General features: G+C 41.9%; 1 protein-coding gene across 1 annotated transcript; it reads right to left on the bottom strand.

The window, feature by feature from the left end:
- Positions 1 to 3,847: 3,847 nt before the first annotated feature.
- On the bottom strand, positions 3,848 to 16,329 carry rrp36 (ribosomal RNA processing 36; the record flags this gene model as incomplete). Its single annotated transcript, XM_080720535.1, has 8 exons — positions 3,848 to 5,736; positions 6,593 to 6,710; positions 8,130 to 8,204; positions 9,381 to 9,485; positions 11,263 to 11,329; positions 12,698 to 12,839; positions 14,975 to 15,251; positions 16,318 to 16,329. The coding sequence occupies 8 exons, from the start codon at positions 16,327 to 16,329 to the stop codon at positions 5,570 to 5,572; spliced, it is 963 nt and encodes a 320-aa protein (XP_080576661.1). The 3' UTR covers positions 3,848 to 5,569.
- Between the last annotated feature and the right edge of the window lie 2,209 nt (positions 16,330 to 18,538).

Genomic DNA, 18,538 nt, shown 5'->3' with positions numbered 1-18,538 from the left:
AGGCTTCCACCCGACAACGACAAAATATAATTCATGTACAGTAATTGGCCCACTGGCTTGTCACTTGTCATGATCTGAAATGGCAAATCTTTGAGTAGCAGCAGCACGCGCAATGAGGGCCTCTCCAACTCTTTTTCCCGGGCTGAATCAGGGGCCCAGCACGTCCCTGCTGTACACTGTAATTAAATTGCAGCCTACTGTGCCTAGTAGTAAATGTAGGCCTAGCTTCACAACTTTATTAATGAAGCCCGAAAATCAACATAAACTAATAAGACAACAAGCAAGCTGCATCACGATGCGTCTTAGAATAGATTTTCCCACCCCTCTACTTTTTACTGTTTGTAGGGTAGGCTATTGTCTTTGTTAGTCTCCTCTTGCATGTTCCAAACTACAATTATAGCACAAAGGGTGCTTTCCTAAGTATCTGGACTAAGGTCTTTGATAAATAATGTAGTAGCTTATGTATTGTATCAAATATTGTATTGTATGTACTAGCAAAACAACAATAGTAGGCTAATGGCACTTTACAGCATTTTCTACAATGTTTAACACTAAAAAAGGCTAATGTGTTCTCCTGCTATACTTCCAACATATGGAACGCCCTACCGCAGGTCTTAAATGAGTGCAAATCCCTGAGATGAGATCTGTAAACATGTGGATGACTCCATAGATCTATAGAACATGTGGATGGCCCTGTAGATCTGAAGACGTATGGATGACTCAATAGATCTATAGAACATAAAGGATGGGCCTGTAGATCTGTAAAACATATGATGACTCCATAGATCTATAGAACATGGTGTTGGGCCAGTAGATCACACACGCACGCACACGCGCGCGCACACACGCACACACACACACACACACACACACACACACACACACACACACACACACACACACACACACACACACACACACACACACACACACACACACACACACACACACACACACACACACACACACCAAAAGGAAACAAGCCATTAGCCTTGTAAACCGCCCACTTCCAGAAAACATTCTCATTTATTTCTGGATTACGGAAGTTGGTGGTTTACAGGCCATATACTTTCTTGTGTTTAAAAGCAGACCATGTTGCACTGTACTGTCCTCCTGTGCTTGTATTTGCAAACTGTTAATAAAGAATTCAATCAATCAAGAAATACACAAAGATATTTGCCTTAAAGGGCCAGTTCGCCTCTGGGACAACCAGGTCTTATTTTATTGTTAAATTGTTTGGGACAAGATCAACACAATCCTGAGTTATTTTTTGTGTTGAATCTGTGTTTTGAGATGTTTTAGTGTTTCAGCATGAATGATGATGCATTTTGCATCATATGATGCTGCATGATGACTCATATGATGCAAAATGCATCATCATTCATGCTGAAATACTAAAATATCTCAAACACAGATTGAACACAAAAATATCTCAGGATTGTGTTGATCTTGTCCCAAACAACAATAAAATAAGATCTGGTTGTCCCAGAGGTCAACTGGCTCTTTAACTTCTTTCATTTATGTAATAGTAGAATAAATTACTCCCCGGCAACAAAATGAGAAAATAACAGGTTTAGGATTCCTTCACAGCAAAATCCAGAGTGTTACTTTAACTGTCAAAGTGTTTCCAAGTTGTATTCATCTCTGGATGCGTAATGTTACAAAGAAATTAAGAATGGTTCCTTTACCTTTCAAGTTGTTGTTGTTTGATGAAGGATGAATATATGTCAGAAAGTTGTCTGAGGCTGAACAATCTGGCTAACCATGTGAAAGAAACGGTCGCTTTGTCATTTTAGCTGGAGCTCAGTTGGAACTCGAGCTCAGTCTGCTCTCGAGAGACTAGAAGGACTCTTCTGTTGAACAGAGGAGAGGAGAGGGGGAGGGGGAGGGATGTTGTGGGAGTGGGCTTTGGTGTGTGTGTGTGTGTGTGTGTGTGTGTGTGTGTGTGTGTGTGTGTGTGTGTGTGTGTGTGTGTGTGTGTGTGTGTGTGCGTGCGCGCTTACGCATGTGCGTGTGTGTGTGAGAGACAGAGTGGGTAGTTCCATGAATGTGTATTTTTAAAACGAACATGTGCAGCTAAAACTTTGCCTCTGGGGGTCCCTGGAACTAAATATAATAAATACATATACTTTTTGGGGTCCTTGACATGAAAAAGTTTGGCTGACAGACACATAGTTTTTTTTTTTTTTTTTCAGAAACCTGTTAGGAGTTAGGAGACATTTATAGAATCGGGTCAATATACAGGTAATCTCTCGAGACAGCCTCAGAAAGGAAGAGAGACAGACCGATAGGTGTCGCCCTTTCTTCTTTGACGATGGGTTCCCAGATTGATATACAGGTATTCAAATATATTGTCATGATTTCTCAAGAAAAGAAAAAAGAAATAGCTGTTGCATAAGAAAAGAGTCGAGACAGAGCCAATAAGGCTGCCAACTCAACCACATCTCATTGAGGACTCAATGATTGTCATGTTTCCTTGATTTCTCCTTGAATTGGTATCAAACTTTCAAAGTTTCTTTTGTACAGGATCGTTACATTGAAGACTCTGGAAGGAGCACTCATTCAAAGCTACGACTACAGTCCACGCAAGCATGGTACCGTAGGACCTCAAAGGCCTTAAATCAGGCTAATCACGTTCAACCCATGGGATTTTGTGCAAACTCAAAAATTCATTCTCCTGCTATGCACCAAAAATGCCCTACCAACAACAGCCTTAAAGGAGTGTAAATCCCAATTCTCCTTCAAGACAGCTCAAAAATAGAACCTACAGGCAGGTGGCGCTGCAACTCAGACATCACTTTCTGTAAATTCTGTTAACTTAAATTAGATGAATATCAAATACTGTGAATGGGGCACATGGGAGGCAGAATATGGCAGCTTTGTAACTTACACTATGTTATCTGATCAACCAAGAGAACCTGGGAGGACATTATATATATCTGAAATCCTCCTCTGCCTTGATATTCTGAAAATGTCATTTTCAGGAGACATTCAAAAATGTAGATGGAATATCATTGGCATACACCAACTAAATGGCAGCAAATGAATCAAACATAGTAAAGACATTGTTTAATTATGTTTCCTCTTTTTTTTCCTTTTCTTAATTTTCTCTTATCTGCTAGGCTGATGTATCCTTAAATCTTAAACACTTCTAAATTATTATGTTTCCTTTATCTCCATTTAATATTTTTTCCCCCATTCTCTCATATCTGCTGAGGCCGATGTAGCCTTGAATTTCAAACATTCCTATAACCAATCACTATTCTACTCCTTAAGTAGGATAGGCTTCTACAAGCTTTCAGCTTCAGCCTATTCCTTTTGATCACATGTAACAATGAAAGTGGATGTATGACTTGTAAAAATGTGAGTGATCAAATAAACTAAACTAAACTAAAACTTGGGGGAAAATAAATGATGGGGAATAGGAGAAAAAAAAAAAATAATAGATGTCTACACAGATATGAGATCAGTGGTATGAATTGTAGCCAGTAGTGCTTGCCCTAACATTGATGAGGTTTATGTAAAAGCAAACATGTTTGCAATTGTAATTCAGTACATGTACCCGTTATGTAGACAGATGCCTGATTCATTTTGTTGACATGGCATGCTACAGTTTGTATGGTTTCAAAGTACATATTATTTATGTTTTGATATAATACGTTACTGTTTAGATTGATTAGATTGATGATAGGTTTATGAGTTATGATCCTAGATTACTATCTCTATGATGTCTTATATATTACCTCATGTTTACCTTGCTTATTGTAAAAGACGACATTGTAAATTAATGAGTTCATGAACAGCCAGAAACAAAGAAAACTAACTTTATTTACATTTGAGGCTTTTAGTCAAGTCTTGAAGACCAAGAAAGGAATAGTCAGAACTTCAATGCTTGAAGACCAAGAAAGGAACAGTCAGAACTTCAATGCGACTGTGACTTTATCATACACACCGGCTGTTTTCACTAGTTTAGTACATTTTTTAGATGATAAATACAAAACAAAAGGTTTTGGACATACAAGGTTTCCACCCGATAACGACGATATACTAGTGTTGCTGCTGCTCTTATACCACCATTATTACTGGGGTTGGTGGGGGCTCGACAGTAGCCCCCCGCGGGCCGCAAATGGCCCGCGGGCCGCCTATTGGGGGACCCTGCACTAGACCAACGTTAAGGATGTGGTCACACCAAAAGGAGCGTTTTTTCTTCTTTTTTGACAACCCAGCAAGCACGGTCAGGACCTGGACCAATCAGTGACGTCTCCATTGGGGCCAGATCAAGTCGAACCAGATTTGGCCTAGAATATCACCTGATTTCAACCAGCATAAATCCTGCCCACGAAAACAGGCGCCTTGGATTAGTCTAAAGAGAGGGTTCGATCGAGGCCATATAAATATAATTAGTCAGATATGTCCCAGACAATAAACCTTAAATGCTCATATTTCAACTAACATTACAAACAATAACAATAATCCTGTCAAACAAAAAAAGTCCATATGACGTCCTGTTAATGACGTCATGATCATCCCCATATGGGCTGTGATCTGGCCGAGTTCTGAACGTCACCGGAGGATGTTATCATAACGTCATCATGATTTAACAGTCCCTGTTAAATAGCTCTAATTTATATTTAAAAAAAGCAAATGCCTCCCTTTCCGTTTCTGGAGCAGAAAGTAAGCACAAAAATAATCTGGGGCAGAAATTAAGAGAAAATGACAGATCTACAAGCTGGATGGGGGCCTATAGTCCACTGGGGGGCTTCGGACCAACTATCCCTGTACTGTAAGGTCAGTGGTTCTCAAAGTGGGGGATCTTGAGGGGGTTCCAGGGAGTCCCCAGCAACAGGCTATTTATTTGAAAAAAGTCGATCTACAAGCTAGTGATGAGACACTTGTAGATCGGCTGTTTTCATAAAATGTTAAAGATGAGAAACATTTGGACAAACTTGAACACAAAGCTTGTCCCTCCTGGCAAGATATTAGGCTATTTAAGCTTTGCACTCAGCGGCAACCGGAAATGATTAGTGCTCGATAGATCAACATGCCGCCGTCGCGGCCGTCTCTACTACGGCAGAGTCTACCTTTCCACGTAGCGGCTACAGCGCCTGCTGCGTGGTCGCGTCGCCACGCGAACCAAATCGTTCAGCGAAAGGGGTGGGACCCCAACACTTTTGACCGCTACGGCGATTACGTCATAACAGCCGTAGTCCCGCCTCACGTCGCCGTAGTAAAAACGCGCCCCTTAAATTTCCTATTTTTAGATGGGGGGTCTGCGGCCAAATACAATGTCAATTTGGGGGTTCTTAACATGAAAATGTTTGGCCACAGACCCCCATCTCAAGATATTTTGTTCCAGGGACCGCCCAGAATCTAAATTTGAGTTACAAATGTTCGCTTAAAAAAGAAAAAAAAAAAAACATATTCAAAGATTTGCACACATTTTCACAACGTTTCAAAAATAGCAGATGTACAAGCTCGCAGCGCGGCTGTGAGGTTGTATATCTGCTATTTTTCAATAGTTAAAGCATACAATAATAATTAAGGCCCCTCCACCTTGGGCCCTAGTGACTCAGTCCCACTTTCCCCCTCCTTGTGACGCCCCTGGCTGCTTGGGAGGCAGCTTCCGGCGGTCCTTGGTGGCGTTCCTCTTCCTCTTCTTGCTCAGGAAGTTCTCCAGCTTGCCGCTCCTCTTCAGCTCGTTGTACTTGTCCGCCAGCTCCAACTTCTTCTTGTCAGCTGCACAGGGAAATGAGAAAGTACGACACGTGTTTGTAGGGCTGTCCACAATTAAAGGTATATTCAGTGATTGTATTTCTTTCAAATAAAAATATAATTGGTACATTTTTCATTTATTCTCCTCACTAGAATGTGTGCTGACCATTACAAGGACTTCCACCGCATAGCCCGTGTTACGAGCATAGCTAGATTCGGTTTTCAGAGGTGGCCAGCCAGTCCTCAACCAATCAGGGTAGAGTATGGCCGTAGTTATGTTATGATGTTTAGTTATGATGGTCAAAATACAAGTTTTGAGAACCACTACTGAACTCATAAAATGCCACAGTCTCGTAGTAAATCAGTATCATACATATCCTGAAGCTGGAGAGGCCTACCGATATTCAGTGATTGGGTCTAATGATCAAAATGAGAACATTATAATGGTGTAAAAACAAATCGATAAAAAACTAAACATTTCCACGTTGGGACAAGATGACCCTAACCCTAACCCCGGCCACTTTCATTATCACTGAATACATTCAGTGATGGCCTTTTCAGTTTCACATCGAAACACCAATGTTATAAGATATCGTCCAAAAATAAACATTTCTTGAGGTAGCGGGGTTGTAGAAACCTTGTATCTCCAAGTTCCAAAATAGTAGGTTCTTTGGTAAATTAAACCCCTAATTCGTCATACAAGAGTATTGCACAAAAGTAGGGAAAATAGCAGATCTATCAGAGCTTGTAGATAGGCTATTTTCACTGCTATTTTCACTACTTTAACTTGTTTTTAAAATAATAATACAAAAAGGAACAGTTTTGGACCTACAAGGTTTCCGCCCGACAACGACGATATGGTAATGGTAATGATAGTTACATTTCTTCAGGTAGAAAGGTTGCAGGCCTTGCTCAGCCAGCTCTCTCTGCCTCTTCTTGAACTCCAGGTCCTTCTCCCTCTGCTGCTCCTGGCGTTTCCTGGCTTTGTCCTGGTTGTCCTGTATTAGAGAACACAACAGCAGCAGTGTTAAGGCCATAGACTGTAGAAAAATATGGACGATGCGAAGCCATTGGTTTCTATGCAGCGCAAATGGCCCTTTCTACCCCTTGGAATGGGTGTCGCCATCATAGAATTGTAAAGGCATCAGAGATGCTATTGGCTGCCAACGGTCACGTGCAACCGCAGGGATACATGGGAGAATGTGGTCGGAGCCTCCCGAAAAATAGCACACGAAGAAGAACACAGCCGGCTGGTATCAGTTTAGTTGGCCACGCCCCCCCCCCGCAACTTTATCATTTATTTTAACCGATTTAGTGCCATTCCCGAGAATACTCGTGAAATATACTCGAGTATCTCGAGTGCCATTCCCGAGATGTCTCGTGAAAAGTAATATATTACTGTAACGGCGGTTATCCTACCGAGTACAATGGCGGAAGGTCCCGAGCTGATCTCCGTCGCTGATTTCTCATCATCACGGATCCACGAGCACAAAATAGTAATCCCATAACATTGAGGCAGACGGGGGATCTCATCTTTAATGTCCATTATCTCAAAACAACACTTTCAAAGCGCAGATGGCAATAGATGCTCGCTTATGTTACACGTGTTGAAAAGCTCCGTTCCGCCATTACACAACACCACGTAAACAATGCCCGATTCCGGTGAAGGACGCGATGACGTCAGACCGGAAGTGTTTAAGCTATGGACTTCTGGCCTTCAAAATAAGACAACGGCCGTTTATGGAGCCCGGGGGGGGGGGGGGGGGGGGGGGGGGCACTCTGGATATTTTAATCCGTTAATTTCTGGGGCTCTTAATGAGTTAAAATAAATTGGACCACATTTCGACAAAACGAATATGATGGTGATTGAAAGGCAATTTTTAACTAGCGATAGGAACCATACAGTATTCATGAAAATGTTAATTAAGGTTAGAAAACGAAAGGGGAAAATGAATGGGATCCACTGGGGCACAATTCTTTTTGCGATCGGCCGGGGGGGAAAACAGCGCAACTGGCGGCCAATCATAGGAAGTTTTACTTCCCTATTGGAGTCATTTTAAATCAGCAGAACTATGCCCCTGGTTAAGACGCCCAGGATCGTCTTAGCGTGTTACCATGGTAACCAATAGCCAGTGATGTTTATGCCCATATATGGTGATCCCTGCTCTGGGTATCTGACATCACTGTGATGTCACCTGTGATAATCACAGTGATGTGTCAGGGTAACCACAGTGTCAGGCGTTACCAGTCCGGACTTCCGGACAGACAAGGACAAGCTGTGACGGTTCTGATAGTAAACTGCGACAAATGAGAATACAAAACTGGAAGGCTATAAAATAGAAGTTGATTCATGGGTTCTCTCCCTCTCGATTGGATGAGTTTGGTATCCCCCATAGTGGCAGCCAAGAGAAGCTCACCATTCGCTTCAGCAGGCCCTTGAGTTTCTCCCTCTTCTCGCTGTCCTTGGACTTCTTCAGCTGTTTTTTCACCTCCTGTAGATCAAACACATCATCACAATCAAAGTGAAGGGGGCGAAAACCTTTTTCGAGCCAAGGACCATCCATATGATGTGTATTTGGGCTTCTATAGCCCCTTTTCGACTGCAGCTTTAGCACCACACAACACCACATCGAACCACATACAAATATCTACATTTTCCATTACACAAAACTACCCCTACCGGTAAGAAACAAATTGACCCTTTTAACTGTGATTATAATACAATATACATTTGTAACACACTATAAAGTATGAATGTATTACTATGATAATTACAATACACCATAATAGATTATAATAGTGGTTATAACACAATAGAATCTATTATCATGTAGCCTATTACAACTATATCCTGATGGTCTAAATGAAAAGTCAGTGAGTGATCAGTCATTATGAAGTGTTTGGCCCCGTTTGGCCCAGCTCAGACCTACTCTAGATTGGATACTTTTTAGTACCACGTTTAGTACCACTTTCACACCACTCTACCCAGGTCCTTGTAGTGGAAAACCTGTCACAAGTGGGCGGCGTGGTGTGGAGTGGTGTGGCGTTGGGCCAGTAGAAAAGGGGCTTATCTGAACATGTTTAGTGCCAGGGACCCCCAGAAGAGAAGTGTTAAAAATGCAATTAACCCTGCAAGACCCAAATTAATTTCTACTGGCCAAAAAAAATAAAATCAGGTGGTGTTGTAGGAGTCCTAATCACAGGAAAATGTAATGTTAAAAAATTAATAATGTTTTTGTAAGATGTTATAGCCATAAATCATAAATCATGCTCTAATTTGCATTTTGTTGATATTTTTCACAATAATAACACATGTACATGTTCTAGACATTCTAATGATCACGAAAAAATATATTACAGGCATTTTACTTATGTTTTTGTGAGGAATAGCTTCAGTTAAAAAGTGAGATGTTGTTCGTCCAGACACTGGAATTTCAACTTCTCTGGGAGGTGTGAATGTCACTCTCTGTGTTGGGTATTTATATGCAAATATCGTGGCCAATGGCATTGTAATACTAAACAATAGGATTTAATGGTGATGTTAATGTGAAAAAAGAACAGGAAAACTCATTATAACGTTTTTTTTTAAAAATTATTTAAACAATTATGCCAAAAAGCAACGCTGGGCCTTGCAGGGTTAAAGACGGCCGCGTTCTCTGTTTCCTCACCCCTTTCTCTCTGAGTCTGATGTCGTTGATGAACTTGTAGGTTTTCTCGAAGATCTCAGGTTTGTATTCTCCTGACAGGTCGTCGAACCGTGGATCTCTGGACACCTGAGAGAAGGGGAAAAAGAATAAAAATAAAAAAAAACAAGCATGGATTAACATTATTATACCTGGTCTATAATCAGCTGTATACGGACACAACTGTACACATAATACGTTGTTATTATTAAGCTGGATGCCTGGAGAGGGGCAGTGATTTGGCCAATCCCTGCTGACCCTCCAACTGGAGAGTGTTGTGGTTAACCCATTTAGGCCTAGAATTATTGAATGCTTTAACCAGTGAAAAATAGCAGATATACAAGCTCACAGCGCAGCACCGAGTGCCGCGCTGCGAGCTTGTAGATCTGCTATTTATTTTTTTTAAGTCGTGAAAATGTGTGCAAATCTTTGAATACAGGCATTTTCAAAGCGAACGTTTGCAACTCAAATTTTGCTTCTGGGGGGTCCCTGGAACTAAATATTTTGAGATGGGGGGTCTGTAACCAAATAAATATCATTGTGGGGGTCCTTCACATGAAAAGGTTTGAGAACCACTGACATAGTAGTCTCTCAAGAACAGACTAACTGAGCTCCAGTTAAGTGAAAAGGACATTTTCTTTGACGATGGCTGTCAGATTGCTGACATAGAAACATAGGTTTTTCAAAAAACCTTAGAAGGATTCAAAAGACACTTTTTGGAGCTGTGTGGAACACAGGCTCCCTATACGTGGCTGTGTGGGTCTGTCTGTGTGTCTGTGTGTGTGTATGTAGCCTGAACTTCCTAAACTTCGGCACGCTACTAGTCCCACAGTTTTGCCACCACACACTCGCGCCATTTGTCAAATCGCTAAGAGAAAGGTTCAATAGTTTAATTGATATTAATTTATTAGTGAATTAATTTTCCCCATTGACTTATAATGGGAATCGCAAAAACTCACATTCAATTATTTGTCTCTCGCAAACCATAGGGGCTAGAGTTTCAAGACTTGGAGGAGGTTCATAATGATTTCAAGGATTAAATAAAAAAATAATTGTGTCATTTGGCCGCATGGTGGCACCATAACACCCCACTTTACGTTTTGGCCTGTAACTCTTGAACCGTAGGTCGGAAAATTAAAAATATTTTTTCCCTGGATTCCTTGGGCCATGACGCATCTCCCCATATAGGCCACGCCCATTTGCGCCATGATAGATTTTCCGCCATCTTGAATTTTCTCCAAAACACACTTTTTGCTCCTTTTCCTACGTATTTTCTTCAAATGTCACAAAAATCGGTACACATGATCCACACACACACACACACACACACACACACACACACACAAACACACACACACACACACACACACACACACACACACACACACACACACACACACACACACACACACACACACAGCTCCACTTCACACGGGTGTGATTTTTCAATAGTTAAAGCATAACATAATGATACACAATAATGTGTACCCATTCTTAAAGGGTCAAACACACTTCAGATTGGGGCCCACCTTGACCCATGACCTCTCTTCCAGGGCAAGGCTTTATCCATTCGAAACTTATACCGGATGTGAACACTTTTTACAACTTGGGAAAATAAAACGTCCATCCATTACTTTTGTTTGCATATAGGGTGTGACAAATAATCATTTGCATGGTCTATCTTTGTTCTGTATATATCATAGCTATCCATAATGTCATCTTTTTATACATTTTTTGATAAATGAATGCCCCAACTACAGAGACTATATCCAAATCGTATCAGTGGTGGTGAATACACCCAAGACATGTGAATACACTCAATGATTTCTGGTGAATACACTGACTCAATGCACGGTAAAACACTCACTGTTTTCTTCACAGGGACAACTTGTCTGAGGAAGCGTGTTCGTCTCTTAGAGGTGATCTCCATGGGCCTGGACAGGAAAGTACATAACACAACACATGAACACACAACAACGACACAACAGAGGTGAATGCACACATAACATTGCAGCGGTGTGGCAAGGCAACAACACTGCCCGCCCAGGTAGTGTTTGTTGGTACACAGGGCAGTGTTTCTCAAATGGGGGTACGTGTACCCCTAGGGGTACGTGGTGGTACTGTAGGGGGTACGGGTACGCGAGAAAATGGGAATATGTATTTTAGTATTATAGTCATTGATAAAACATTCACAGACTTTGTGTGAACCTGCCCTTCTGTAAATTGCTAAACCAAATTACCAAATACCTCGACTAGTGCAACTATTATTGAATAGAAAGCAATGTTTATTTGGCATTATGCTGTTTCTTTTATTTTGAACATATTGGCATGAGAACTGGAATTTTGATGTCATTTTTTCTAAGCAAAATGCCAAAATCCTGTAGTGAGGGGAAGGGGGTACTTGGGTTATTTTAAAATGTTTTCAATTCAAAACATTTACCAAAGAAACTAACAGATGCTTTTCTCGATTATTCGATTAACTGAAAAAAGTACATGACAGAGCCCTTGTTTCTGTCGGGTGGACTGGAAACCTCACCTCCTACGTCCAAAACTATTACTTTTCGGGATTATTCAAAGCTCAAAATGTGCTCAAAACATGCTCACAGCGCCTCACGTTTGCGAGGCGTTGTGAGCATGTCGATCTGCTATTTTCACAATAGAGCCGTGTTAAACAAAATGTAATGCCTCCTCAACTCTTACAACTCCAATTGCTGGACAGGGTGGGGTGGGGGGTCCATAAATGGTTTGAGAAGCAAGGCTGCAGATAAGTTCTAGCCTCGCATCAGCCAGACTCTCCCAGGGTCTGGCCAGACTCTCCCAGGGGAGAGTCTGGGAGTTCTCCATAGACAACGCATTACGCAATGACGTAGTTACTCACTTTGACTGACAGGTCCAGTCAGTAGTCATCAGCGCATCAAAACATCGTCGGGAGAACATCAAATACGTCTTTTCCAGACAGAAATTCCAAAGGTGGAAACTGCTGTTCGTTTTTAAGTTGTGAGTTGACGTTGATTTCAGATAAAACTTAGCTTAATTCAGCTTTTATTTGTGATTTGTGAACTCGCGTCGGACATGGGGACCGCCATGTTTGTTTACAAAATGTGAGAGCTGTAGCAGCCGCCCGACCAATCAGGAGCGGTGTGAGGCGGGTTCGCTCGAAATGCAGCCTTTTGATTAGAAATTAGAACGTAAATTCTCATAAAGAGACTCGATGGGAGGGACACCAGACCGAGAAAGGAAGCACATTGGTGATGACGTAGCTCGGGATGGCTTGCGAGGCTAGATAAGTTCAGCATACGGACCTGTTCTTGTTGAGGCGCTTGATTCTCTTCCTGGTGGGAGGCGTGTCCGTGTCCTCGGTTCCGTAGGCGATCTGGTTGTACACCTTGGTTCCTACCTTGTTCTGCAACTTCATGATGTCCTCGAAGGACATGGTGGACAGCTCTGCAGGGGTCACACAGTAAAAACAGGGGTCTTCAACGTTCCCCTTAGTTGATAGAGAGATGAAGCAGGGACCCCCACAACCTTTTCATAGATTCCATATAAGTTTCATTGGATTTTGGAGTCAATTTGTCAATTTGTTTTCAGATTTAACTATGTGTACAGTCAATACTTACCCATTGTACCCATTTAGAACGGGTACACACTAGACATTATTGTGTATCATTATTTTATGCTTTAACTACTGAAAAATATACAAGCTCATTGCGAGCTTGTAGATCTGATATTTTTGAAAAATCGTGAAAATTTGAATTTTGACCCGATTCTATAAGTGTCTTTTGAAAAACCTATGATTCTATGTCAGCAATCTGGCCAGCCATCATTAAAGAAAAGGTCCTTTTCACTTAACTGGAGCTCAGTTAGTCTGTTCTTGAGAGACTACTATGTCAGTGGTTCTCAAACCTTTTCATGTGAAGGACCCCCAAAATGATATTTATTTGGCCGTGGACCCCCATCTCAAAATATTTAGTTCCAGGGACCACCCAGAAGCAAAATGTGATTTACAAACTTTCGCTTAAAAAATACATATATTCAAAGATTTGCACACATTTTCACAACTTAAAAAAAAAAAAAAAGCAGATCTACAAGCTCGCAGCGCGGCACTCGGTGCTGCACTGTGAGCTTGTATTTTTCACTGGTTAAAGCATTCAATAATTCTAGGCCTTGACCTTTCACTCTGTACTTAGTCTGCTCTTTTTCCCCTCTACACCAAACCTCTTTGCCAAAAATAGCCGATCTACAAGCACGACGACCGTCATTGTGCGGCCGTTGTGGGGTCACGTGCACATGGCTTGAATACAGGTTCATGGTTCAGCACTGTTGAACTGTCACCCCATAGTGATAGGCACTGACCGATGGGACAGACCTAAAAACCGGAAGAACAGCACTTTGTATCACTCCCATTAGCCACTCAAGTGCCAAAGTTCAAAGGAACGGCAAGATATGCCGCTAATAGGCAGCATCATTCCAATCGTAACGAGCCTAATGTGTGGCCGTGCCTTCATTTGAAGTAAACCACACACTGAGCTTCTTCTCTGTCATGATATTTACTTCTATTTGCACTACGCATATACTGTATAACATAACATACTTATGCTGCACAATATTCTGTATATCTCCAGTTGACAATAATATATAGGGTATATTCTGTATATTTCCGTTAAGCTGCAAGCCACATACATCCTACCAGAGGTAGGTAGGATAGCAAAGTTTTTTTTTTGGTGCCTCCCAGCTCTGCAAATTGGCTGGTGCCAACGGGCACTTGCCCGCTGCAACTATATAGTTAATGTGGTTAATCTAATTATAATTTTTTAACATGAATGCTGAGTCGCTCCCAATATCATCGACAATGTTGAATCTGCTATTTTCGAAAATGTCTGAAAATCTTGATATTTGAGATTTTTTATTTCAACTATACACAAATCTATTTTTTTCAGGTTTGAGAAACACTGAATTATTCAACACGACCGCTGGGCGTGACAGACTATGCGCCGCCGATTTGCGGAGGATTTGCAAGACAGGGCCCTGAGGCAGGGACATGCTGGGCCCCTGATTTAGCCCGGGAAAAAGAGATGGAGAGGCCCTCATTGCGCGCTAGATAGAGATCAGCGCAGCTGCTACTCAAAGATTTGCCATTTCAGATCATGACAAGTGACAAGCCAGTGGGCTAATTACTGTACATGAGTTATATTACGTCGTTGTTGGGTGGAAACCTTGTATGTCCAAAACCGTGTTTTGTATTCATCATTTTAAAAATGATTTAAACTAGTGAAAACAGCCGATCTACAAGCACACAACGCCTCGTAGATCTGCTGTTGTCACTACTTTTGTGCAACGGCCTTGTATGATGAAGCAGGGCTTTGCGCAAAAATGTATACATTTGAAACTTGGAGATACAAGGTTTCTGCCCGACAGTGACAATTTACTTTGTTGGCAGCCCAGCCCCCAAAATGGAACAACGGCCGACATTTTAATTTTTTCCTACGACCGGGAATGAAACGGCCGTTCGGGAGTTGTCCCGCTTTTCCCAATGGCCAGCACGTTCCTGCCCTGAAGATTGTACTGTGTGTGTGACGCACCTTTCTTAATGTTATCCTCAGAGTGCTGTTGTCCCCTGGCCCTGACGCCAGCAGATCTAGGATCGTCATCATCATCATCATCATCATCTTCTTCCTCCTCCTCCTCCTCCTCAGAGCTGTCAGCGTCCTCCTCTGCCTCGCCCTCTACCTGCTCCTCTTCCTCCTCCTCTCCTACCTCCTCTTCATCACTGCCACCAGCCTGCTCCTCCTCCTCCTCTCCAGCCTCCTCTTCATCACTGCCACCAGCCTCCTCCTCCCCCTCCTCCTCTCCGTAGGCCTGGCAACATCACCACCACATTCCAGATGTCAAACAAATTAACCAAAGTCTTACCCCCCCGGCTACGCTGGGAACGCTCCCGTTTTAATTAATGAAGGGTGCTCCACTGCCGACGTTAATGTTGGACGCTCAAATTCGCCCCTGTTCATTCATTCAGCCCTGAGAGACGGCTGCGTAGGCTGGGGTCTAGGGCTGTCAGTTTCCCTCTATAATCCCTTTCGAATTTCATTCATTTATTGTTATACATTTTCGAAAATAGTCAAATATTTTATATAATATATATAATATTAAATAATGTACAAGTCTTGTACAATAATAAACACATATGTTTACCTATTCAGACACTATAATAACAGGCTGGGAAAAACGCTAACCTACAAGCCCTCACCATATTGCATCATCGACGGGTCGTGGGCTTGTAGTTCGGCGGAGGCGTGGCTAGCAGCTAAATCGTTTGTTAGCTAGCTTTCTAACATGCTGCGTGTCCAGCGTCGCCTCCCAGAACCACCAGTACGACAGAGAGAGGAGGAGAGGAGTAGAGAATTGAAGAAAGCTCCTCTACATTACTGACGGACAGCTATTACATTAAACTTTCGCTGTTGTCATAAGTTTCTTGAACGTTACTTTACTTAATTTGTGACATGATGAAAGCCTTTGTTTTCGCAATGGAAGGTCAGGCTTTTTTTTTCCTTTTTACATTCGAATAGTAATTTAAGTATTCGACTCTAATCCATTTCTTTAATATTCGAATTGTAGTCGAAAAACTAATTTCATTCTGACAGCTCTATTGGGGTCAACGTAATATAAAACAAAAATGACCCGCACATTGTCTGCACTCGCACAATTATGACCCTTTTATTATTTAAGCAACGTTTCGGTCACACAGACCTTCTTCAGGTGTCTGATAATATGAGATGCCTGAAGAACCTATTCAGTAAAATCAATCAAAAATCAAAAGCTCAGTAATCTGTACATGGAAGCTAAACACACTATAGCTTCGATAGGATGCTATAGATGTGGGAAATGGCCTGACATCGGTCTATAACAAAAGTGCTATCTAAATTACATGTATGGTCATTGAGGGTAGGCAAGTGATACCCTCAGAATATAGAGATAATTAAACTCGGCACAAAAAGAAAGGAAACTTGACTTCGGTCCATTATATCTCCTCTTTAATTATACCAATTTGTATTGTGTTTTATACAACTTTTATCGTTGATTCATCACCTTTACAAGGAGATACAGTTTGTAAGCATCAGGCATTAGTGGAATGAGCACCACAGCCAAACATGTGGGTAGCGCCAACCGAAGATTTGCCAACATTCGGTCCATTATATCTCCCCTTTAATTATGCCAAATGGTATTGTGTTTGATATTGTTATTGTTGATTTGTCACCTTTACAACAAGGAACAGACTGTAAGGATCTGGCATAAGTGGAATGAGCAAACAGAGCCAAACGTGTGGGTAGCGCCCCTCCCAAAAATGGTCAAAATGGCCTGGCAGGCCTGCAATACCGTTCTTTTGGTGTTCACCTTTTCATTGAATGATTGCACTCTCCCACAGTAATCTGTACCTTGTTGTAATCTGTACCTTGTTGTAAAGGTGACGAATCAACAATAAAAATTATATAAAACACAATACAAATGGCTATTATTAAAGGGGAGATATAATGGACCGAAGTCAAGTTTCCTTTCTTTTTGTGCTGAGTTTATATAGCACTATCAGAATGTAGAGCTATTTAACAGCGTTACCTCCTCCTCTTCCTCCTCAGCGCTGTCTTCCTCTTCGTGGTCCACAGTGACGGCTGCTGTGCTTCTCTTCTGACTCAACAGGGAAAAGTTTCTGTCCATCTCAGAGTCATCAGAGTCTCCATCATCATCATCATCATCTTCATCTCTGTCCATGATGGACGCTGCTGGCTCCTTATACTTCCTCTTCTGGCCTACAGAGGCCATCACTGGAACACACAATAAATAACCCATTAAGACCAGAGAGGCAGATTCTACAAATGCCTTCTAAACCAGGGGGTTTTCTAACTTTTTCTGACTCAGGTCACGTCTGTAAATAACCTTTTCATCAACGGCACCCCTGGATGGATTACACTGTTATATTTTAGAATCTCATATCATATTATGCAACGTAAATATGCACATCTTTCCACCTGAGATACGGTAGGCTATGTCAGTGGTTCACCAACCTTTTCAGGCCTCCCAACCTGACGAGCACTACACGGTTCTATTGTGAAAATGGCAGATCTACATCCTCCCAACGCGAGGCGTTGTGAGCATGTGAGGTATTAAGTCCTTAAATTGTCTCTTTAGAAATGTGCAGACACCCTCAATACACTTTATGTTGGTTTGTTTACTGTTAAGTGAGAAAACAATATTGCACATTAAGTTAATCATCTGGGGACCCCCCAAAATAATTTGGGGACCCCACAGGTTGACAACCACTGGGCTATGTCACGGAGAAACATCCGTTTTCCATCAATTCAGAACTCACTGAAAAGAACTTTACACTTGAGGTTTAACCACCCGAACCCCAAATATCCCTATTCTGGAGGGAGGAAAGGCTCACCCCGATCTACAAGTACACAACGCGTCACGTTGTGACTTGTTGTGAGCTTGTAGAGCCGCTATTTTTGGTAAAGAGTTGAGGTAGAATGTAGATGGAACTCAACAAGTACAGTGCAAACCAGGACTGGTCGGAGTGCCCACACTGCTTTTTTTTACTTTTAAAATGACCGTCTCAACATGATCTGTATGCAGGTTCTTGAAATTAAACATGTTTGATCAATCTCCAACACACCTCATCATAGTCATCAACGGTTTTATTTACGCTTTGATTCCGAACCGCAGTAGTAAACTCACGCACCACACTTTCCAAATAAGATATTAAACGACACAACACTTCTCGTTATCCTTTCCTTTTCAGCACCACAGACTGGTGCTGGTGGCAATCAATAACTCGTCATAATGAATAATAATACATAATGATCTTACCTGCTGTTATATTGTGGTATAAAGTATGTCTGCTGGTTTAATGTTGTTATCCTCGTGGACTCATGACATGTTGTTGATGTCCACTCATTTCACTTCCGGGTGAGCATCAAGGAAGATCAAAGAAGGAACGGACACCAACGTCATTTTCGTCATTTCAGGCTCCATGGGACGCCGCCATGACACTTTGGCCACCCAAAATTAACATTAGCGTCTATGAGCACTTCGTCACTTCCGCCACCCAAAAGTGGCCACCCGGCGTGCCAACTTCCGGGTGTTGTCTGTTC

This window comes from Nannobrachium achirus (assembly GCF_963921795.1).
Source record: "Nannobrachium achirus genome assembly, chromosome: 24".
In the NCBI taxonomy this organism is placed as follows: domain Eukaryota; kingdom Metazoa; phylum Chordata; class Actinopteri; order Myctophiformes; family Myctophidae; genus Nannobrachium; species Nannobrachium achirus.
Note: the sequence above shows the minus strand (reverse complement) of the source record. Positions and strands in the feature narration are given on the sequence as shown.